At 45.7% G+C, this 25,768-nt stretch overlaps 1 protein-coding gene across 1 annotated transcript in view; it reads left to right on the plus strand.

Annotated features, from left to right (window-relative positions):
* DIS3 (DIS3 exosome endoribonuclease and 3'-5' exoribonuclease) overlaps positions 1-25,768 on the plus strand; it is a 226,601-nt gene that overhangs the window by 63,233 nt on the left and 137,600 nt on the right. Inside the window, exon 9 of the mRNA XM_086934891.1 lies at positions 17,406-17,552. Coding sequence (XP_086791017.1) covers positions 17,406-17,552 — 147 coding nt within the window. The remainder of the gene's footprint in view (positions 1-17,405; positions 17,553-25,768) is intronic.

Below are 25,768 nucleotides of genomic sequence, written 5' to 3' on the forward strand. Positions count from 1 at the left end.
AGTCCAGTCAAATCAATATCCAGGAGTAAGGCGGATTTCTGGATATTGTATCCCTATTTTTCCCCGTACACAACATGCAGGCCATTTACCCAAATTGTACTCCAGGCATTTTCAAACTCAAGTCTCTTACCTACACCTCCCAAAAGCAGCATGCTAGGCTCATCATCCTTATACACTTTATAGATTAGAAGACAACAGGGAACACAATTCTCCCTTCTCTGTTTAGCTGGCTGCAACATTTGCTAGGCCCTGGCATACACGGACTAAGCCAGCATTAGTATCTCTTCTAAAGCATCTTAATAGTCTCAATGTCAAGGAACTGTGACTTTTACATTGTACAAAGAATGCTTTAAGTGTGAGAGGATATTCTTTAGACTCAACAATGCCAGTTCCCATTAGAAGAAGTCTAAAATGGCGGCAGCTCTCTTTGAAAGATATGTTTTCCTAGACACATCTACAGAAGATACAGAAACTCCAGATAAACACTGCCTGATCAATGAAAAATTCCTGATGGATGTATTCCAGGAACAAAGATGAGATTTCTCTTCTTTGCATACGGAGCTGAAATACAACTTAAAAGAAGTTCAGTGACCTGAGCAAGCTGAGTGATGGGTCCCACCTCTGGAAAAAACTAGACACACGCAAGAAGAGGAGCTGGAAATTTTAAACCAAGAGCTCTTTTGACTCTGAGATCAGACCATCTCCCTTCAAACCCATCTGGAAGGCCTAGGAAAGAGACCTTGCAGTAATAATAGTTGTAGTAGGAGAGTACCACAGAATTCAGAGGGTGACAACCGTACGTTCAACATCTCTTCAAAGAATTATTCATAACGCCAGAAGTGGAAGACATCCTTCTGACAGGATCCAGCTCACGCCTCACACCCACAAATGCATCAAATCCCATGCCGTCCTTACATCCTGATCAGAGTTCCTTTCTATCACCTGAAAGAAGAGCTAATGTCAGTGGTGAGAAAGAGTGAATACTTTGCATTTGACTGCCATAAAATTCTCTTTTTCCAGTACTTGCCCAAATTACCCAACAAAAAGAAGGACCTTCATCCTATACTGAAAAATGTCAGAAAGCAAAAATCCCCAAAAGACAAGTCCACCCTTTTTATCATTCAAATGGCAAGAACACAGAGTTCACTTCTCATCTTTGAAGGATGCCGGATGGATTTTTCAGTTACTAGAGGAAACAGAGACCCCTGATGCAACAGATTCTGATGTGCTTGAGACTCCAGATCAGAAGAACCTGAACAACTCTCAAATGGAAAATACGAAACTGGGAAGCATACACTTCGATCATCAATAAAGAGAAGTCAACGATAGGCATACTTCCACACACCCCCTGGTAGCAGATGACTAGAATATCCCCAACTATATTGAAAGAAGAGTGGTTAGATTCCAAGGAGCAGCTCCTGGCATCCTGGGCACTGTTGTTTAGAACGATGAAGCCAATATCCGATAAGTATGGGTCGGGGTAGGGGAGCGGTGGAAGAAAACTGAAGGTGGTTTTCCCACATTTAGATGCCTAGTTGATGTTGCCCTCTTGAGTAAGATCACCAGGCTAATCTGGCTACAGGGAGAGCAGAGATTAATTACATACTTCATTATTTACATTCAAGATTATTCAGTTATCTTTTGAAAACTTGATATCATTTGTAGTTTGTGATGAAACATGTTGGGGAGATTCAAGGGAGTAAAGTGGAAGGATTTCAACTTTGGGTAATAGGACTCCATGAACCAGACAAACAAGCATAAATTGCCACAGAAGAGCCACCCAAAACCCCGCTGTTGAAATGTTTGATAGAGAAGTTCCAGCACACCTTAATTTATCCTGAAGTAAATTGTCAACATGACTACGGGATCAGATGTAATGTTTATCTCCTAATAACCTGATCACCATTCTTAACACATTAAGAGCAACGTCATCTTTCTCCGAGTGACACACTTCTGCCCAAAGATACAAAGAGAATGAAATTGTAATTCTTCCTACAATAGTTTTTTGCTTCAGCTTAAGGCAAAACAAAAGGGATGTTAATCTTAATCAGTGCTAAGACCAATTTCTCACAGGAGTCGTCCACAGCATACCAGGATGACAGGTCTCTATTTTTAAATTGCACCTTGAAGGGGCGCCAGATTTGCTTGGCAGCTGTTTATGGCCCTAGCTTTGGCCAAGACTTCCTGAAAAATACCATTATGACAATGCTTGAACTAACGCAATTCCAATAATTATGGGATATGATTGTAACCTCATTGTTGGCAGTCAGCTTGTTAAAACGTTTCCACATGATGGAGACAAAGTGGCATTATCTGCTTACAGAGAGCAACTTGTGTGATGCTTGAACTTTTTGTCAATCCCATAATAGAGTTTGCTCCCACCCCTTAGCTGCACATAGATCTTACTCCTGGATAGACATGCTCCTGATCCGCCACTCTTTGTGTCCCAATAAAAAGAGGAAACTCATAACCAGGGCCGAGGGGGCCTATCTTTATCATATCATGCCCCCCTTACATTTGCAACAGAATGTGGAGAGTCTGCATAATGTTATTTTAAGTTAATACATTTATTAAGCGCGCAAATACCCGAAGGTGTCTTGGCACTGGCACATAAAGGAACGTCTTGGTGCCTAGGCATGACACATTCTTAAGGGACCCACTAGTAAGACAAACAACAGTGTAACAAATCAATAAATAACCACGATGACACCAGAAAATGGTCACTCTTTACAGCCTGCGACGGGCTGAAGGCTGTAGTACGGGCTACCTGCATTGCTGACCCAAATGGACTCTAGATTATACCTAGAGAACAAATTAAAAGAAGTAGCAGCCCAGCATGAATCCACAAACTCTCACAAAATCTGGACAAAGGTGCTACTGACAATGGGGCAGTAGCGTCTGTGGAATTATATAAAGCTGGGTATAAACTATCCTTTATCAAACAACAATATTATTAGAGTAGGAACAAGGTGAGCAGAATGTTAGCTGCAAAACTAAAACATAGGCAAACCCAAAATGCCGTTCACATTATAACAGATGATAAAGAGAATCAGAAAATGAGATATAAGGATAGGATAGCCTAGAAATCTTTTGTGACTTATATAAACATTTGTACGAGACCGACACTGTAATCCACAGCTCCATAATAGATTTTTCTCATAAACTATCCCAGAACAGTTTTACACAGAGGAGCGCAAATCCTTGGAGCAGCCAGTCGTGCCTGAAGAGTTGACTACAGCTATAAAGAGTATCTTCACCTCCAGGACCAGAATGTTTAACTCTATCTTTTTTAAAAGAATGCTGGCTTATGCCATTCCCCCTTTTTCGCAGGTTCTTCAATCATATAGCAGACACCAGGTGCAAACCTCTACATTGAATTAAGTGAGTATGGGCCAGATGTATCAAGTGTTTTTGCTTTCGCAAAAGGGCAGAATCTGTCCGTTTGTAAACGCAAAAATTCCTTTTCCGATGTAGCAAACTTAATTTTGTGATTCGGTTACCCGTTACCAAATCACAAAATGGGTTTGCGATTCGGTATTAGGAAGGGGCATGTTTAGGGCGTACCTTCCTAGTACCGAATCGCATCGATATGTATGAATGTTTTGTGACCGCATTTGCGATCGCAAAACATTTGTATTTTTGTAAAACCATTTTTAAGAGCAGGCAGTGGTCCCGCAGACCACTGCCTGCTCTTAAAAAATGAAAAGAATCTTTTCATTTTCCGTTTTGTATAGCAAATGCCTCAAAGAAACTTTTGCTTGGTTTAAATATAACCATCTGAAATGTAACTCAGATAAGTCCGAAATAATTTTTTCCGGCTTCTTGCCGCTGAATGTCTGGAAACAATGGTGACCTCAAGATATGTCTCCACCCCAGGCCGCTGTCAGGACTGTAAAGAACCTGGGAGTAAAAATAGATGACACTCTTTGGATGGCACCCCAAGTTCAGGCGGTTGCAGGGATCTTTTTTGGCCTCCTAAAAATGTTGCAGAGGTTTTTGTTTCTACTTAAGACCTCACACAGAAAAACCTTTATTCAGGCCCTCATTATGTCCATGTTGGACTACGCTAATGTCCTGTACTTGGGCTGTTAGAACCGGCTGTCTCTAGTTGGCAGAGTTATACACTTCTGACAAATAGGGACACACCTTTTCTAGTCAGGGCAAGGGGATCACACCCTTTGATAACCCCTGCTCACCCCCTTGGTAGCTTGGCAGAGCAGACAGGCTTATCTCAGAGGCTGTGTGTTGAGCATTTGTGACCACATACAGTAATAAAGTGAATACGCTACAAATCGGCACGTCACAGTAGTATTATAAAAATAAGGATTTTTATATAAGGCTTAGCACAAGACCAGATAACGACAAAAATATACACAATCTTTTTTTTTTTTTGTAAAAATTTTTATTTGGAAAACCTCAACGGTACATCACGAGCAAAGGCAAATAAAGGCCGAAGAACCGCTTAACAATAACATACAAGGAGTCAGAATCTCGCACAGCGAGGGGTGACAACACAGTGTTCCTCGGTCCGGCCTATCCCAATAAATCAGGATTGACGAGCAAAATTGTCCACAATGTTCCAGGATATTGGAGGATTCCAATTTATAATAAAGTTGAAGGATCGGACTGCGTGCAATATTACGACATCACATACTAAGCAAGTCACATAACAGGATAATAGTCTTCAAGAGAGGCGCACCATTGGGAGAACAATAACTGGATATGAAGCTATAACCACTTATACTGAACCACATTGTCCTACTCATGAGAGCAAGAAACGGCAACAAAGTTCGTAGTTTTAAAAGGACACAAACAGTGATCCTCCCAAGGAAACCGAACCCCCATCCCTAACTTAATAAAGAAATATATATGAAAAAGGAAAGATGTACAAAGAAAGAAGAAAGGAGAAAGTAGGGCCATAGAGACAAAGAAGAAACAAAAACACATCCCATCCCCCAACCCCCACCCTGCATGCCGCGGAAGGCCACGGCCCACCCCCCCCCATAGGCATGCCTGTCTCCCCAGCAAGAACCCCGAAAAGGGAAATACGGAGGAGGGTCCTAGCTCCAGCCCCCAAACTCGCCCGCCCCCCCCCCCTCAAACCCAGAAAGCCTGTAGGGCCACCAAGATGAAGGGCGAGCAGCAATTTACGTTCATCCCAATCCCCCTGAGTCACAAACACAAGCCATGTTACACTTCGTCACCGGGATCATTCACCGAGCACCAGAAACAGTCTAAGTTCAGCCCTGGCCAGTCCGAACCGAGGTCGACAAGTTCCGCATACCATGGACAGGCAAAGTCGGTGGACCAGCAATCCCTGTAGGAGCCATCCCGGCCGCAAGCGAAAGCAGAAGCATTGATGTGATAACACATCTCCAGGATGCACTCGTCGTCGAGAAAACTAGGTGCTGTAGAGCAGGAGAGGAGATAACAGACTGGAGGATAGGAAGGGCAGCAGACACACAACCACGGCAATATTGCTCATTGATTCCACAATCCAGTACTACACACTCCAGGGAGTCCTTAGCGGCAGCAAACTGGGAAAGGTCGGGCACCCGATCATCATTTTGTCCGTCTGTCGTTGAGGACCTTGTGGTCGTCTGCGGGTCGTCCATGACCAGCCACCGACATCTCAGGGCTGAGTGCAGGTCTGTGAGGGCCAGAAGGATATCCTTCACCGTAGGTTCCATCACCCCTTCACCGACACAGCACACCTCCCCTCCAGGAGTCTTCCAAGCAGGATAGGAAGCAGACTCAACAGGCAGCCGGGAAGTCAATCGTTACTCGCGGCATGCGAATAGGTCATAACTCGGCAAACTCGAGTCCAAAAACACACACAGCGCCGCACACCGCTTACCAGCCGTAGCCGGAGTCTCCCACAGGAATCAGCATCACACGGAGTGCGGTCGCGCACCGGCAGTCTCCAGAGTAGATCAAGTCCTGGCCGCGTGTTTCAAAGCGCAGCCGAATGTACACGCAGTCACAGGCACCGGCATAAGCATTTGCAGCGATGCTCGGGGGCTCCAGCGCCAAGTCCCGCCCGATCGCCTACTGCCGTGTGCGATTGCAAGTCCCGGTCCGGGTCACCGGACCAGTGTGGCCGATCAGGGCCGATGTTGTTCACTTCTGTGTCGGCTGCGGCGCCACTCGAGGTCCCGGCTCGCCCACTGTAAGGCCGGAAACTTTAGGACGACGGTTCCCGGTCATCCGGGGTGGTTTTTATACCGGAATCACATGGCCAGGCTTCGTATGCCTTCATCTGTACGGGGCCACGATTGGGATGCAGGATGGACGCCAGGATGGTGCGGGAGGCGAGGGCGAGCGGCGGAGCCGGGCGTCTATGCGGCCATTTTGGCCGCCGTCGTGGCTCCTCAATATACACAATCTTAATAAATACTCTTGGAAGGGAAAATAATAGTTCAAATGTAGTTTCTTCTTTAGCACAAAGTCTTTCGTATCAAAATCAACTCTTCTTCCTGGAAACACAGTTCTTGGCAACAATGTAACCCACACAGGAGTCACACGACGTCGAGGCAAAGTTAATCCAAAGGTTCGGCGTCGACCGCGAGGAGCGCTACGTCGAGCCCAGAGTCACACGGACCCCCAACAACACAGTACCTTAGGAAAATGAAGCACACGATGATCAGCGGTGTCGAGCAATCCGGCGTCGCGTCGTCGGTGTCGATCAGGCCTCAGTAGTCGTCGATGTCGATGATGCTGTTGCAAGTGTGAGCAGCACTCACGGCGTCGAGAGGGCTTCGAAGTCGACGCGATCAGCAGCGTTGCAGACACGAGGTCCCTTGGAGCTGGAGCCGAACTCACTACTCACTGGCGTTGCTGCTGGCGTCGATCGGGCCCGGCGGCCGGCGTCGAGGAAGCGGGACACTGGAGCTGTTACTCACTATGTCGAGCTGGATTCGGCGACGTCCGTCGGCGTCAAGATCGCTGGATTCTTTCAAAGGTGCTGGATTCACAGGTTCCAGCAAATAGCACTTTAAGCAGATGAAGTCCTTTAGCCCTGTGACTTCAAGAGGAGACTGGCACTCTTCCAGCCCTTGGAGATTTTCTTAGCAAAGCGTGAGAGTACACACACAGTTCCTCTCTCCTGGTTCCTTGGCAAAAATAAAGAAGCAATGCAGGATTCCCCCCAGCAAACAGCACACTGGCAGAAGGGGTAGGCAAGTCCTTGGATCAGCAGGCTTCTTGTCCTTGGTTTCAGGGTTCCTTGTCAGAAGTGATCTAAATTCTTGGTTCCGGGGTCCTTCTCTTATACCCCTTTTTGGCTTTGATCCCTTTGTCCATGCAGGGGAATTTCCCAACATCCTGGGTCTGTTGTGGGTGGATCCAGGCAGAGGCACCTGGCCTATTCACTGAGCAGGGCTGGGTCCTCAGACGCCCAGCAGGAGGTGGAGCCAGCATTGTCACTGGCAGGAGCAGAGCTATCGGCCTCCTGGTAGGAGGTGGGGCCAGGATCGTTCATGGCAGGCACAGAGCCATCAGTCGCCTGGCAGGAGGTGGAGCCAGCATTGTATCAGGCAGGGCAGGCTATCAGCAACTACTCTCCCCCTACTCTCAACGTAAATGTCCCACTCATCCCACACTGACTCATTCAGACCTCTGGAGCCACCCAGCTCCTGTCACACAGACACCAAACCAGCAGAAACCAGAAATAGTTAGACAAGAAAATAGCCACTTTCTAAAAGTGCTATTTTCAAACCCAGAGTCCAAAAACCATCCACACCAACGGATGCGTAATTAAACCCCGAGTTCAGGGATACCAAACTCGACATTGCACCATGCTCCCCGAGCCCGCTAGGATTATAGCATTAATAATCCTGGCAGCCCATTCTAACTAATGGAGAGCAGGTTACCTCGCAATAGTGAAAAACGAATATGGCGGTGATTCACTATTAGGACATGCCAACTTGGTCAGGCCTGTCCTACCTTATACTTACAACGCACCCTGCCCGTGGGCCTACCATAGGGGTGACTAACGTGAAGTTAAGGGAAGGTTTAGGGACTGGCAAGTAGGTGTACTAGCGCAGCCAGCGTGACAGTCCTAGACTGCACGTGGGTCTGGCAATGGCAGACCCTCAGACATACTTTTACTAGGCCGCTCTTGTGGGTGGCACAACATGTGCTGCAAGCCCACGAGCGGCATTTGTATTTACAAGCCCCGGCACCCCGGGTGCACTAGACTAGGGACTGACAGTAAACCAAATAAGCCAAACATGGAATTCAATCAATACAGTAATTTAAAATAGGGAGCACTTGCACTGTGGCACTGATCAGCAGTGGCACAGTGCCCAAAGCATATACCAGCAAAAACATCGTAAAACAGTGGAGGCAAACAGAAAAAACTGGAGGAGAGACTCAAGCCAATGATGTCAGGTCTAACATGGGCCTTCTGGAGTTCCTATTAAACAGAATGCAGTTGGTGCAGAACGCGGCAGCCAGTGCTATTCTGAGTCTTGGGCCCAGAGACTGGACTTCCCACCATCTCAGGAACTTGCATTGGCTGCCTGTTCCCAGCAGAATTCGCTTTAAGGCGCCGGTCCTGGCTTTTAAGGCTCTGCATGGCCTCGGAGCAAAGTACATCTGCAGAAGAGTCTCTGGTTATGTCCCGGCCAGATCTCTTAGATCCGCCCAACAACATCTTATGGTCATCCCGAAGTATTGCAGGGTCCGTAAAGGCGGCCGCTCTTTTCAAGTGCACGTGGCCAGACTCTGGAATAAGCTGCCTCTTTCACTTAGGCAAACCACTAATCTGTTGACCTTCAGGAAACATTGAAGACCTGGTTGTTTCAACAAACAACCTAACTATTTCTTTCCTGGTTCTTTTCTTCTTTGTTTCTTTTTTTCTCCCCCGTTTTAAGCCTTTGGTTTTCTGTCTCAGCGCCGGGATACTCTCTGAGTAGCTGTGCGCTCTATAAATTTATTTTAACATAACATAACATCTCCTTATCCTTTAAAGGAAAACGTGCTGCATTACAAAAAAAAAAGATTACTTTATTTGAAAGCAATCACGGACATGGTGGTATGCTGATCTCAGCAGGCCACCATCCCCATGATTTTCATGATTCCTATGGCGTCGCAAATTGCGACCTACCTTATTAATATTCATTAGGTAGGTCATTTGCGACCCCCTAGGAATCGCAAAAGGTGTACTATACACCTTCATCCATTGCATTTTACGATTCCCTAATTGCGAATCCTTGTGATTCGCAATTAAGGAATCGCAAAATGCCATCTTGATGCCATCTTGCCTATCTCTGTTATCTTTTAATCTGGGGAAAACTTAGGAGAATGTGGATCCTATTACCATATCCCAGTCCTTTAATGTAGGCACAGATATTTATACTTCACTAATACCTTAAAGACTAAAGTCCATTATGCGTTGGCTGGTCCCCCCTGATTAAGTATACCTTATTCTTAAAAGATAAGTAGCAGATAACACCAAAAAGGCAATACCTAAGATTGACGTTACCCACAAATGGGAGGGATCAGCGTTGCTGTTCTCTCTTGATGCAAAAAAAAAACTTTGATACTATTAATTACGTTTTTCTACAAGAAACAATGCAATATAGAGAGATGGGCTTAAAATTCCAAACAGTGGTGAAGGCTGTCTACTCCAGTCCAACAGCAAAAACTAGAATCAATGGCCTAACTGTGTGAAAATACATACAGAACGAGGAATGAGAACATGTCAAGATAATCTGCTTTCTCCCCTGTTGTTTGCACTTTATTTAGAGCCCTTAATTAAAATCCGCAGGTAAGAACAATGTTTAAGGTCATTCAGTTGGGTGCAGGCAAATTCAAAACATCACTCTTTGCTGACAGCATCCTAATCTACATGACAAACACTGCCACTTCTCCTTTGAGTACTACTAAACTTCACTAAATCAGAGGATTTAAGGTTAATATTAACAGATTGGAAATACTCCTATCGCCATCCCTCTAGAAATGGCAGCATGGGTAAAGAAACATTCCCACTTCAAAAAGAGCACTAGAACAAAAAAAATATATACCTGAGCAGTGCTTAATGTGTAAACTAATGTGTGCTGCTGCTCAAAGCTCTGCTGTGGCAGTGCAAATAATAATCAGTGCACCAAATACCAAGGCTGGGTAGTGTTGAATTCAGCTGAGGCCTTTTTATTCCACTGCCAGACACTGCTGTCCCTTTATCAAACTATTACGAGTCCCTGCTTTCTCCATTTGGGCCTGTCTTTATGTCTTTCTCTTCCACCTTCTTTCCAGTTTGTTTTTCTTTCTCTTGCTTGCAGTCCATATCTGTAGAAGAAAAATAAATGTTGCACTCTAAAAATGAGCGCTGGTGGGCCCCACATGCAACCTCTGGCTCAAATCAAGCACTACCTCGAGGTAAACATAGCTGCTTCCTACATACAATGCCAATTTCCCCACACTAGTGAGAAATATTAACTTGAACACTCAAAGGTGGCGTAATATTTATTTATTTATTTATTTATAGCATTTATAGAGCGCTCTGCAACCCTACAGGCATCCTGGCGCTGTGTACATATGGCTGAAAAAAAACAGTGTAACAGAGAGGGGACAGTAGTCTAGAGTTCTGGTAGGTTAGATTTTTGGGAAGAGCCATGTTTTAACCTTTTTTCGAAAGGCCATCAGTTCATTTGTTTTTCTGATGTCAGTAGGAAGGTTGTTCCACAGATGAGCTGCAGCTATGCTAAAAGCTCTGCCACCATAGGTGGCTTTCTTGATCCTGGGTATGCTTATAAGATTTAGAGAAGAGGATCGAAGAGACCGGGTAGGCTCATACCAGTTAAATTTATTTTGAAGTGGTCGGGGGCCTAGCCCATGAACTGCCCTAAAGACAGTACATAGGGATTTGAAACAGATCCTCTGGTATATAGGCAGCCAGTGAAGGTCGGCCAGGCGAGAGTGGTAGAAGATCTTCGTTCTCGAGAGAGTGCCAGTTTAGCTGCAGCCGCCTGGATACTTTGAAGTCTGGAAATAAGATAGGCAGGGGATTCCAGTAAAAGGGCATTGCAGTAATCCAGGCGGCTGAGGATGGTGCTCCTGACTATATTGGCTCTGACCTGTGAAGGTAAAATAGGTAACAGCTTTCGCAGTCCTCGCATTAGAGCAAGGCAGCTGCTAACCTGCTTGTTGACATTGGTCTCTAGGCTCAGACTGTTATTAAAAGTGACTCCGAGATTCCTTACTGATTTCACTGGGGTAGGCGAGTCTCCTAACAACGGTGGCCAGAAATCTGTGGGTAGACTTTTGGGGATTCTTCCTACCGTACAGTGCAATATTTCAGTCTTGTCACTGTTAAATTGTAGTGAATTCTGGTTTAACCAGAGTGTCATTTCCAGCATGCAGGTGTGGAAGGTCTCAAGTGAGTCTGCATGAGCACCATCAAGAGAAATCATCAGCTGCGTGTCGTCTGCGTAATTAGTCACGCTAATGCCGTGACTCTTGATGATGCTCATCATGGGTTGCATATATATGTTTAAAAGTATAGGACTAATTGCAGACCCCTGTGGGACCCCATGTGGAACTTTAACAAACTCTGATTGATATGGAGGGATAGCTACTGCCTGCCATCTATCCATCAGGTAGGAGCGGAACCAGTCAAGCGCAACTCCCCCAACTCCAATGTTCTTCAATCTTTTTATCAGGATGTCGTGACTCACCTTATCGAATGCGGCGGACAGGTCCAGCAAAATTAGGATTGCTGATTCTCCCCTGTCCGCCCTCATTCGTAAATCACCCAGAACTGTCAGCAGGGCTGATTCAGTTCCATGAGCTGGTCTGAAACCAAATTGCTCCTCTTCCAGGATGTTATTGGTTTCTAGGAAGATGGCTAAGGATCTACTGACCCATCGCTCTATGATCTTTATCGGGTATGGCAGGAGCGATATAGGTCGGTAGTTCTTTTGGCAATTTGGGTCCAGATTTGGTTTCTTTAGTAATGGGGTGACAACTACCAATTTCCAGTCTTTTGGTACGGTGCCTGTGTGGAGAGATTGGTTGCACAACTGATGCAACACTGGGAAGATTTCATCCCCAAAATCCTTAACTATTCTGTGGGGTAGAGGGTCTAGAGGGGATCCTGATGACGTGTTAAGGGCTGTTCTTAAGAATTCTTGTTCTGTAGGGATCTCAAAATGTTCCAGGATGGCTTTTGGAGAAGGGCATCTAACATTTTCCGCCTTCTTATCTCTGTTCTCTGGATTGCTATTGTCCTGCACCGTTGGAATAGAAACACCTTTCATTCCCTCGACGATTTTAATGATTTTCTCCTGAAAGAATAGTGCTAAGCCGTCACATAGTTCTTGTGAGGGCTTGATTTGACTGTCAGCACAAGCAGGATGAGATAGCTCTCTGATAATCCTGAAGGTGTCGCGAGACTTATTGGAGCTATTAAGAATTAGGTCTGCGAAGTGGCTTGCTTTGGCTCTAGTGATTTCCTTCTTATATTGTACAATTGTAAGCCTCCACATCACTTTCTCCTGTTCCGAGTAATTTTTCCTCCAGAGCTTCTCCGCCTTTTTACAGGCGCTTTTCAATTCTTTCAGTTTGTCCGTATACCAGGGCGCGGAGGGTTTTCCTCTTTTCCTGATTGTTTTCAGAGGTATAGTATCATCAAGTTTCTTAGTTATCTCATTACATAATGAGAGATAATTTGTAGTGACATCGCTCTCCGAGTTGAACGAGATCCCAACATGACGGAAGTCAAACTTTCCTTCCTCTTTCCTTTTCAACAGGCCCTTCCAATCACGGCCAATAAAGGTTCTAGTCTGTACATTTGTGGGTCCTGTGTTAGTCAGGGTGTGGATGTTAAATAGAAGGAGGTGATGGTCTGACCAATCTACTGGAAGAGTTGTATCCATAGTCATTAGATCTTCCGCAGCGAATATTAAGTCCAGTGTGTTTCCTTGTTTATGTGTGGGGGTAGTTATCCACTGTTTCAGCCCCAGATTGTGACGGGATTGAGTAATGTTATACAAGGCTGTATGTAGTTGGTCATTGTCCCATATGTTAAAATCTCCCAGTACCAACAGCCTGCTATGGGAAATTGATATATTATTAATAACCTTGTCATGACTGTGCAGTATATCAGCAGAAAGTAGAGGCCATTGCACCTAAAATACTTTTATTTCAAACAATCCCATTTGTGATCCTCTGTCAGGTTTTCCTACTGCTGCAGCAGATTTGAGTCACTAGTAAACCACCAGCATTCATTATACACCAATATCTTTATTGTAGTGGAGCTTCATAAACACAGCTGACACAAAGGGCCCAGAGATCTCAAAAACTGACCTACAGTTTAAACCATTACAATACGATTTCCCATAATAGAACATATAGCTGACCAATAACCTTGCTATATATATACCTACATCACATAAGGGATGACATAGAAGAAATCCTATCTGAACATGTTACACTTATTTTCCCTTTTCTTTATTATATTTTTTTAACACAAAAATAATAAAGATGTGTGTTCTCTAAACATAACAATAGAAATATCCTAACTAAATTAAATGATAATAACTTGTCTTGAAAGTAATAGTAAAGTACTAACATAATCAATTAATCTGCATATTTTTTAGGCAATCTGATAACTGTAACACACTTTTTTTAATTCTGAATTTCCTGGATTCCTCACTGTTTTCCCAAGAATGCTTTCCATATTGTATCTTCCCACTTAAGCAAATCTTCACATATTTCACCATTGCCCATTCAACATCCTCTCCGCATTACCTCCTACATCCACCACTCTAACAGGATTTCGGAATTTGGAAGATCCTTTCCATTGCAGCACTGGATCTTTGAATCCTACCATATCTCCTACTTCAGCTCTAGTTTTTCTGTCCACCTTGACTTTACCCTTCAAATCTCTGGCAAAACATGACACTGGTCGCTGGCCCCAGACACATTATAACCTTCACCCATCACTTCCACTTTCCAAAAAGGACATAGAGATGACAACCATTTTCTGCCTCTCAAAGCTCGAATGGTATCTCCCCCGTGATTGAATGAGGCGTTGAACTATATGCCCAGATCAACTTTCTAATAGCATTCTCACAAACTACCATGGACCTTACCCGACTCTGGACGCATTCAACTAACACTCTGTTGAACCTTTCAACTTTTCCATTAGCTTGACGGTGATACAGCAGTGTACGTCAATGTTTCACCACACACTTAACCAAAAATTACCTCGTGGCTGGAGAAGTAAACTTGACCCATTATCCTTGAGCAACTTCTTCGTAATCCCTTCCCTGGCAAAGACTTCACAGAAGAAATGAATCACAGACTCAGTGTTCGGTTCTGCCATACCACGCCCCTCCGTCAACCTTGATAGTTGATCCACTAGTATATGAAAAACCTCATCCTGGAAGGTGATATGTGAAAAGGTCCCAATAAAAATACAGAAACTCTCTGCCACACTTTACTTGAAGTCACCAAAGGTATAGGAGTACTGAAACTTTTCAACAACTCACCCGCAGACGAGATCTGGGTTTAATCTATAATTATTTTGCTCACTATGCCACCCCAGTTTGGACACAGCCATATGCAAATCGGTCTTGACCCTGGTCCTCATGGTAACAGGCCCGAACTGCCAGGCCAGGTCTATGGATTCAAGCTAGACTGACTAATGGGGGGGAGATACCCCAACCGCAGTCCCAGAATGCTTGTTTCCGGTCCAGGGAGAACCTGACTTGGCAGTTCGGGCTGGACTGTTGCCATGGGGAGCAGAGTCGAGACTGATTTGTATATGGCTGGGTCCAAACTGGGGTGATGTGGCAAGCAAAATAATGTTAGATTAAATTCAGATCTGTTACTGTGGGTGAGTGGTTGAAAAGTTTCAACACTCTGTCCGTTTGATTTCGTGCTGTAACAGCACTGACAAGAGTAACCGGCTGCTTGTGACCAAGTCTGATCGTACAATTCAAATCAGCTTGGCCCCACAAACCCAAAACAGTAATGCCTTTGCGGGCTATATAAACTTTCCCTTTGATAATGTTAGTTTCAAAGGTGATGTTTGGCCAGAAATATCCAACTAGCTCTTCTGCTACCATTAAATGCGAAGATGATCATATGTTTAGGTAATACTTTTTTGTCATTCCTGGGTTCATTGTATTTTTCAAATTAAACTATTTTAATTTTAGCAGCAGAATCTAAAAGTAACAGGATGTGAATGCCTTCAATCAAGATGGGAACATGCGGGTCATTGTATTTCTTATTACTGTGTACACGACAACTTCCATACAATCTACTGAAAGAACTAACTCCAATTCTTTTGTCAATATCCTCTTCATCCAACTTTTGATCTTGTACACTTCTGACACCTACACACGTACCTCCCCTTCATACTTTCCCAAAATGCCCAGTTTTCTTGTACTTCCAACCCTCGTGTAACCGCAGGAGAAGTGTTACAATTTGACAAATGCGATGATCCACACTTAATTTTGTCGCCAACTTTGTTGAACCACTAGAGTGGTGTGGCTCACTGGTTAGAGGCGGCAGACCTGGAAGCAGAGAACGGCCCGGAACCTGGGTTCAATTCCAGACACGGCAGGGTCGTGGACCAGGGTCAGCGGACTCGTTAATTCTCGCCTTGGTGCCTACTCTAACCAGGGATCACACTCGGCAACTCTGGGCATTAGCTTGCCTCATCTCTACAACGGCCCCCCACATTCGCCGGGGATGCCTGGTTTTACCTTGGAGATACCCAGTAGGGACCATCTCACAGGGATAGCCAGGACGTGTTCCCCAGCGGTCTACAGCGCCACGACGCCTCAGGGCCGCAGTGCGCTTTACAAGATGCATACATTACATTACATTACATTACATTACTAGTAAACTACCAGGTTGCATCATAAACCAATATCTTTATTGTAGCGGAGCTTCTTAAACACTGGCTGATACAAAGGGTCAATAATCACAATAATGGATCCACAATTTAAACCATTAAAATAAGAGTTCCATAATAGATCACATAGCAAAACAGTAACCTTGCTGTAACCTTATCACATCACATAAGGGATGACATAAAAGAATGCTATCCTAACATGTCACAATCAGCTCTATCCCAACTTTATTGGAGGGGAGAAAAGGACAAGGGTTCCCAGGAAAATAGTTTACATTCCTACAAATCAAGAGGGAGTGGGAACCCCAAACATAAAATGGTACTACCAGGCAACAAACAACTGAAGATTGGCCACAAAATATGTACTGTTCTCCAGTTAAACCTACTCTTTTACCCGGACTAGTCAAATCGGCTTTCAGATCATTGAGAAATGCTGGGTGTACCAAGTCAAGAGATCTATTCCAGAAAGTGGATATTTAATCATTTAAAGCTCCAACAAAACAATATTGTCTACAGGAATCAGAGTGTTTTAGCTACATGCAGGTAAACCCCTAATTTGCTAGAATATACTGCATCTTTCAGGAAGCAGATAGCCCTATGAAACCGAAATTCCAATTTGGGTGTGAAGAATGATTAGGTAAACATCTCTATGAAGACCAATGGCATACTATAATGTGAAGAGACCGAAAGAGAAGCAAGTTTTTAAAAGTGGCACCCCCACTCCATCAGACTGCATGCGATTGACCCTGAAAAACCCAGTCAGATGCTGGCATAACTGTAAAATCATGGGTTCATAGACTTGTTTACTTTGAGGTTGTGAAAAAGTTTGCCCTGTTATTCATGACCCAGATAGTGTTATTCCGTTGGTTCCCTGGAGCCAATAGATGGCTACATAGGCAACCCGTACTGTTGAATACTATGCTTCTGGCAGCCAAACAGAACTCAAAAGGGTTTTCAAGCCTTTCCCCAACATTTACGCAATTGGTACCAGAGATTATGGTTCATACTTGCTATGGAACAAATTGCATACACCATCAAAGGTGAGGAGAAACACTTTTCTAAACACCATGCACCAATTTTGACTTACTATAAGAAAGATTGTAGAGAACATACATCCATGAGAACTGTTAGAGCAATGCAGTTTATACACCCATCTGAAACTGATGTGGGTACTGGCACATGTTTGTTTGATAGACTCATGTGGAGCCGTACACTAGATTATGCAAAGTAAATTTACTGATTGAATTGTCCGAGCGGCAGTAGTGGCAATTGAGTGTGAGGATAAGGGGAAAGTCTTGGAGGGGTGTTAATGGATTATATAAATACCTCTTCCAATTTTCTACCCCAGTATGGAGATAGTTCAAATATTTTTCATTCATTGCACACATTTCAATAAATTGATGGAAAATAAAGTTATGAATATGTGGGGGTCTTCTTTGCTAAGTCTTTACAAAACATTAATGGAAAGATTCTTTTTAAGATCCTATGAAAATCATACACTATAATACAAGGAAGATATGTCTGTAAATTTGCTTTTCAGGGACATTTTGTAAGGAATCTGGGAACTGCTGGAGATAAGGAAACGGAAACTGAAGTTCTCCTGCTTGAACATGACGTGCCACACCAGCCCTTCTCCCAGGCTGTTCTTAGTTTTCTCCCTCAGATGCCATGGAGAATTAAAGATGAGGTGAGCAAAAGTTAATTGATTAGGTAAATTCTTGCCAAGCATCCTAATAATAAAAATGTTTTATAAAGTGCTGCTACTGTCGACATTCAGATGTCCTGGCACTCTAGACTCTGGCATAAGAAGGTGTGTCCATAAACCATGATTAGCCAAATAACCACGTTTTTAAACATTTACTGAATTTGAAGTACTGGGGTTCACAGTGTAAGTATAGGGTTAAATAATTCTGTCATCAAGTGTCAAAAGAAGAAAATACAAGACCCCATAAGAGTGCCCACTGAATATGAGAATCATTCACAAGGTAGACATTGCCTGAGTGCAGATTATGCCTTGGAACAAATCTGGATGCTTCTACACGAAGTCCAGGCCAACTTTTTTGATTACATGGTGTCAAATACAAAGGGGTTTGAAAGTAATTATTTTGACCTCCAGGAACTGAAGAAGCAGTCTCACATAAGTTGAGATGTGGGAGTGAGAAGAAAGTCACAACAGAAGATGGGCGGCAAGATTTGCAGAAAATAGTTCAAGATACTTATGTGATTTACTTTAATTAATATGTTACCAAATAGTAGTTTGATTCACAGATTTGTGTGATTTTGGTTGCAATAGTGGAAACATGTTGTATAGCATACACAGATGGAAGAAACATGCATATTTTAGGGCATTCATTTCTTTCACAGATGAAAGAAAATGGTCAGAAATGGTGCAAGGATTTATTGCTGACTCTTCCACTGTAGACAGCGAGCCCTGTAGGCAGTGAGCCCAGTTCATTAGGTCACAAAGAAGAATGTGATACTTACTGGAAAACCACCAAGAATAAGAACTTATGTCTTGTCCCCATTAAGCTTCAATGCAGTGGTTTTCATCCAGCCTACCACAACCGAAAGACAAGTAGAAAAAAATTCTGTACTGAGACACAGTAATCTGAACATAGGCAGCATATGCCATAAGCGCAAGATGAAAAACATCCATTAGACCCTCCACAGGAAACTAATGGAAATTAAAAAAGTTTGGTCTGGGTAGGGGCACCACGCTACCAAGCTCTGGGCGGGATGGTGGGGAGGGCAAGGGGGACCGGCCCGGCAGGTAAAGCAGGGCAGGGCATGGCCAGGCAGGCAGGCTAGGTTTGAATATCTTGCAGAACCTCACTAAGTATACAGGCTTAGATAAATAACCAACCCTCCTCCCTAGAGTTAAATGATCTCCACCTTCAAAAGGTGGAACTTCTCACGGTATAGAGACCACTTTTGTTTCAGATGCTGATTAATCAGAAGTATTTTGAATCAGGAAGGCTCTGCCATCCTGGTTGTTTTGGAACTCTCTCTCTGTGGTATTTGCTACTGTCTTGCATAAGAATCTTGTATCTCGCTTATCTTCCATCGTTTTCTGTAATCATACCTTGTCCACCTTAGACTGGTTTTACTTTTTTCTTTCAACTAGCTCCCAGGCAGTCTTTCTGTGCCCCCCTCTGTTCCTACTCTTTCAAAACAATCTGTGAGGTTTCTCAAGATTCCTCCTGAGTCCCACATTTTAACTACAATAGCAACATTACTCCTCTTACTTTCTTATTCGGTTCCGTTTCAAGCTCATATCCTACACGGATGATATTAAAATCATTGTTTCTATCTGTAATATCACTTGCACCCAGGAACTTATTTCGCTTCTGCATGCCTACGGTGATATCTAGATGCAACATAACTCTCTAAATGTCAACAGAGAAAATAGTGAAATTCATATTCTGGGCACTCAGCCTTCATCTGGCCATCAGCCTAGTGGCCTCTCGAGTGTGTCTGTAGAATCATTCCCAATTCTTCTGCTTTGTTTTTGGATTCTGCTATATCTCGTTTGCCACTCAGATTGATGGGTCACCTCATCTTGCAATTTCAGTTTCTGAATGCTCTGGAAAATCATTCATGTTCTCCCCTCTCCTGCTATGAAATCTGTTGGGTGGCCATTATTTTGTCTCCGCTTGATTATTGCAAATCTTTAGAAATCATTTTTTTTTTCCAAAGACCTTTATTGTACTTCACTATTATACACAGCTTCTGGCCTACAACCCCTTGGGCCGGCCGCGACGTATTCACAGTTACTCTGTAATATTAATAATAACACAGCCCATGTGCCAACATCCCAGGGGTATGGCGGCGTTCCATAATCATGCGAGTACATAATTCAAAGTAGGATCATAAATCTACTTAGGTCCATTTTTTTTTTTTTAATTAAATAAACTCGTTAGTATCGCATCAAACATGGAAGACGACATAAACAATCATGTATGTAGTATTTTGAAAATACGTAGTGCAAATACACTTAAGTCCCCATCGGTAAACCTTCAGCAAATAATGGCTAAATTCCGGAATGAACTGAAAACCCACCGTACAGCTCTTAATCGTGGGAATGGGACTCTTAGTCTAAAAGGGCCTCATCCGAGTCAATCTGGGGCGGTTCACAAATATCCCCCCTGAACTTGTTCCATGCCCCCCAGATCTGCCCCCATTTCCTGGGGCACCCCGATGAACAAACACCGCTTTCTCGGCAACCATTGCTACATCCATGTCCCTACACCAGTCCCTCAGCGTAGGTGAAGCTTCAGCACCCCACAGTCTAGCTATGTTTCGCTTTGCCACCATCATCCCCAGCATGGCCCAGTCCTGCTGTCGAAGGGTTAAATCTGTTGCGTCCCATACGTTTAACAGGCAACGCCGGGGTTCAGGCAGCAGGGAAACAGTCATGGTTTGGGAGATGGTACGCATCACAGCGGCCCAGAACATAGCCACTCGACCACAATCCCAAATAGTGTGATAGAACGTTCCCTTCTCCCCGCATCCACGAAGACAATACTCGTGAGAGGTCTTCCCTATCTTATGCAGGACTGTTCTGGTGTAATACGTGCGGTGCAGTATTTTCAGCTGTACCAATTTAAGTCTGGAGGGGATTGCTGTTTCCCGCGGCGAGGAGATAGCCTCTTGCCATTCTGAATCATCAAAGTCGCCCACATCCCTCGACCAGCTCAACCGTAACTTAGCTAACCTGTCTGGGAGATTGTTGACCAGCTTTCGATACATGAATGATGTTGCTTTGCGGGACATGTGTTCTGTCAGTAATCTATCCTCAAGAGGAGTGGATTCATGTAGGACTGTCTCTGCCGGGACGGCTGTCTGCAGTGCATGGCGGATTTGTATGTACCTATAATGTTCAGACTGTGCCATCTCATATTTGGTTTGTAGAAACGCGAAGTCCACTACCTTGCGCTTCTTCCAAAGGTCTCCCACAACCGATATTCCTATGTTGTCCCACGCCTGGAACCCTTTACTGTTGCGAAGGAAACCTAGTCTGTATGAGTCCCACAATGGTGTCATTTGCGTGATTGTGTTAGCGCATTGGAGGTGTCTGTGTGCCTTGTACCAGAGTTGAATCATGTGTCGTGTCGGTCCCACCAGGTCGGTCGGCACCCTACGGCTATAGAGGTTTCGCAACAAACCTCTGGGCTCCAAGCATTGTCTATCAGCTAAATAAGCGGGTTCAGTTTGCGGGGAATGCAGCAGTAGTTAATTTGTTTGAGATGGGCTGCCCAGTAGTATAGTTCTATGTTAGGGAGTGCTATGCCTCCATCATACTAGTCTTTTACCAGTTTGCATTGCGCAATCCGTGCCGGCTTACCGTCCCACAGCAAAGCCGAGACCGCAGATGAGATCGCCGTGAAGTAGGAGGGGAGGACCGGGAACAGCGTATTTTCGAGAATATACAGGAAGCGGGGAAGCGTCATCATTTTGAACAGTGCAGCTTTGCCAAGGAGAGTAAGAGGGAGGGAACCGTTTGAAATGGTCCAGTGGGGGTTTCAAATCTAGGGTGTAGAATTTCTGGGTCTGACGTAGCATAGATACCCAGATATTTAAACGCCGCGTTGGTATTACTCAAGGGGCAGCTCGCCGGGAGCAACAGTGGGTGGCCTGCAAGAACGAATAGGACCGATTTAGTCCAATTAATCCTATATCCCGACACTCTCCCAAATTTTTCGCAGACATTAAGAAGCTCAAGAATTGACTTTTTGGGAGAGGTGAGATAGAGAAGCATATCGTCCGCGTAGAGAGATATGCGATCTTCCCACGTCGGTGACCACCGGATACCCTTAATGGATGGTTCCCATCTGATCCAAATTGCTAACGGTTCAAGGACCAGAGTAAACAGTAGGGGGGAGAGCGGGCAACCCTGCCTGGTCCCTCGACCGAGCGGGAAGTCCCTAGAGATGTGGCCATTCGCTACTACCTGGGCCTGGGGCCCGGTATAAAGTAAACAAATCCAGGCGCAGAACTTGGGGCCAAAGCCCATATGTTGAAGCACAGCAAATAAATAGGGCCATTCCACGGTGTCAAATGCCATAGTGGCGTCAAGGGAAAGGAGAACAGCTGGTTCGTCTATACTGTCCCGGCGGGCCAAAACAGCCTGCAAACGTCGTAGGTTATGCGACGTATTGCGAGATGGCATAAAGCCAGATTGGTCTGGGTGCACCAAGGTAGTAAGGTGCGGGGCCAGTTGCTGCGCTAGTAATTTGGCGAGGATCTTTGGTTCCGCATTTATTAAAGAGATAGGGCGGTAAGAGGCGCAAGCCTCAGCCGTCTTACCGGGTTTATGGATCGGAATGATTGTGGCGAGGCGCTGATCTCTAGGGAGTTCTCCTGCTTCCAGACTATCGGTAAACATTTTGATGCGATGGGGGGGGCCGTGATTTGAACCGTGTTCTTGTACAGCTCCACTGGGAACCCGTTTGGGCCCAGTGCCTTACCAGACGCCAATGCGTAGGTTGCCTCTTGTATTTCTTCCACTGTGATATCCGCCTCAAGTTGGAGCGCCGCTTCGGGGGAGAGGCCGGGAATGGTCAAATCTTTGATATAATCATATGCCTCCTCGATCGAGTACTGCGCCTGGGGGGTGTACAGTGTTTCGAAGTGGTCTGCAAGCAGGTCGACTATGGCCTCGGGGTCCGAGGTCATATGCCCAGAAGGTGACGTCAGCTGTGCAATGACTCTACCCGCTCTCTCCTTCTTGTCCAGCCATGCCAGCATCTTTCCGGCCTTATCCCCCAGCTCGTAAACCCTGAATTGTATTCTGCACCATTTCTTTTTGGTATGTCATCCACTCGGTGCGCCGTAGCCGGACAGCCTGGGCAGCCCCGAGGGACGGTCAAGTCTCCTGTTCCCGAATTGCAGTTGTAAGTGCCTCCTCTAAAGCGCTAAGTTCCTGTCGCTGTGTTCGCTTGTGGTCAGCAACGGAGGCTATGGTCTGTCCGCGTAGGACCGTTTTGTAAGCCTCCCACAGGGTACTGTGTGAATCTACCGATCCAGAATTCTCCTGGAAATATTGTTCAGTAGCATTATTTAAACCCTTCATTAGAGAGGGGACCTGCAGGTAGCTCGCGTGGATTGGGAAAATTCGGCTTCTATGGGGGCGGTGGTTCGTGTATGTGAGTCGCAGTGGAGAATGATCAGATATTCCCCTGGGGCGGATGTCTTATCTCCTCAATGCCCTGCAGCCCATCCCCAGACACCAAGATGTAATCTATCCGGGAGAGACAGTCGTGGGTAGCTGAGTAGTAAGTGTATTGCCTATCGTAAGGTTGTTTGTGTCTCCAGCAGTCCGTGAGTCCCAAGGCGTCAAGAAGTCCGAGGAGTCGTCCGGCTCCCCGCACCGTTGTCGTATGTGGGTGTCTATCGAGTTCATGATCTGCAATGTCTTTGAAGTCGCCCCCTATCACCAATGTTGCGGTCGGCAGAGTCAAGAGAAAAGCCGTGAGGGCAGTGTACGCTTTTGCATGTAGGCCTGGCGGAATGTATACGGACACAAAGTTAAAAAGCTGGCCCTCCCACTGCACCGTTGCCGCTGCAAAGCGTCCCTGAGTATCTACACGTGTCTGTTGAACCACCAACTGAAAGTTCTTCCTTATTAGTATCCCTGTCCCCCTCTAACCCGATGAAAAGTCTGCATGTGCAATGAACTTATATCCCCATCTATCCATTGCCTTTGAGGCCGAGCCTACCAGATGAGTTTCTTGCAGTAAAACTATGGCCGGGCTACAACGCTTTAGGTATTGCAGCCCTAGGCCACGCTTCACCCTGTCCCCCAATCCCCGAACATTCCAAGTTAGGACTGTTAAAGCCGACTGGCGGGTTGTACGAGTCTCAGGTGCATCCGCTACTTGTGCAGCCATCTATCAGTGTATGCAACATCGCGGGGGATAAATCATGTAATGCATCTACTTTCGGGAAACATGTCGTCTTCATTATAATACAAGAAGAAAAAGAAACAAAGAAAAACAACCCAATGAACCTTTCTCCCTGTGTCCCACCCACCCTGCCTGCCTCCCTGCTAGACGAACTTTCAACTGCCCGCCACCCCAACTCAGCAGAGCGCTCTTTCCCTCCCAACACCCCAATACTTACTTGTCGGGGGAAGAGTTAAGCCAGGTACCAGCCCCTTAATGCCCCTAGTCTTGACCCAGGTCAGAGTCTCAAACAGCAGAGGCCCATATTTGCACCGGATCACTGTTGTAGTAAAGGAGCAGCGATAAGGAAGCAGAGCTCATTCCTCTTCATGATGCGGAGAGTGGTGCAGATCGGGGTCCCCAGAGCTAGAGCCCCCGGCTGCACCTTCAGCGTCCCGGTGTCGGTGTGGTTTTGGTCTACGCTCCGGTCTGTCCACAGTGCGCCACCCTTCCAACCAGTCATGTGCAGCCTCAGGGGTATCGAAAAACCAAGTCTTGTCGTCTACCACCACACAAAGTCTTGCGGGAAAGAGCATTGAATAGGGCAACTCGTGTTCCCTAAGTAATTTCTTGACTTCCAAAAAACGTTGCCTTTTCCTGGAAACAGTCGCCGTGTAATCCGGAAGGAACGAGACCATAGAGTTCAAGACTCTTATGGGAGAGGCATTTCTCGCTGCTTGTAAGATGGCGTCTCGGTCCCTAAAGTTGAATAACCTAGCGAGTACCGGTCTCGGGGGCGCACCCGGTCTGGGTTTGCCACCGGGCACCCTGTGTGCATGCTCCACCGAGAAAAAGTTTGAGAATCCCTTAGGCTGCATTTTGGTGGTAATTAGCTCCTCAACGTATAGATCCATAGCTCTTGTGCCTTCTGATTCCGGAATACCAATGATCCGAACATTATTTCGCCTTGCCCACCCTTCCTGCTCGTCAAGCTTCTCCGCCAGTGCCTTATTCTCCTTTTCAAGCTGGGCGACCGAGGTCTGCAGTTCAGAAGTATCAGTCACGAGAGACTTGGCTACTATTTCCACTTCTTTGACCCTATACGCCATTTTGTGGAGATCGGCACGCAGCAAAGATACATCTGTGGATATAGTGCCCACTGTCACCTGTACGTTAGCAAGGGCCCTCATCACGTCTTCAAGAGTGACCTTTTTTGTCCCTTCGCCGTCTGCCGGCTTAGTTTGAGAGTGGCCGGGAGATGATCCTTTCTCATAAGCAAATTTATCCAGCTTTGCCTGCGTGGCGGTATGCTGTGGTCCCCTGCCAGCCATGGCGACTTATGTCCGTTGCATACAGTACTATGAAACAATAGGGCAGTGGGGGCGCGAAGAAGCCGCAGTAACGTTTTATGGCTTTCCACACCCCAAATTCAGGCCCTGTAACCCTCCGGAGTCTTGTGGAACGTGGGCCCGAGCCCACGATGCAGGCCTTTTATCTGCGTATGCGCCGGGCCATACTGGAGTCTGTGTTGGGGAACGAAGGTGGAGGGGGAGAGGGTCGCCCCTGGGGCGTAGGCCGCGTTTCTCACGGCGGTAGCCGAACAAAGGGGGTCCCGCACTCACCACAGCCACCAGTTCCAACTCCGTCACGGCCTGCAGCCGGAACCGCAGAGCCCAGATCAGCAGCTATCGATGTTAAGCCACCAGGTGAGCACGTATCAGCGCTGAGGGATCCTCCGTCCACTCGTTCCGCCGGATCGAGAGCGCCGTCTTCAAACTTTCGGTTCTTAGGCGTCGGCCGGTTCTAAACTTCAGCCCCCGGACCCAGCTTTCCAGGTAGGCCGCAGTTCGTCAGCAAGTCTCTCTGGTCGATTCAAACCTCCGATTTACACGAAAGTAACATCAGGCAATACTGTTGGTCCTCCGATCCAGGAGGCCGTCGTCGGAGCAGCATATTTGTCAGGATAAGTGTGCGTATTTATTGAAAAGGACGGCTGGGTCCCCAGAGCTCACAGGCTAAG

This window comes from Lissotriton vulgaris, chromosome 8 (assembly GCF_964263255.1).
Source record: "Lissotriton vulgaris chromosome 8, aLisVul1.2, whole genome shotgun sequence".
Taxonomy (NCBI): Eukaryota; Metazoa; Chordata; class Amphibia; order Caudata; family Salamandridae; genus Lissotriton; species Lissotriton vulgaris.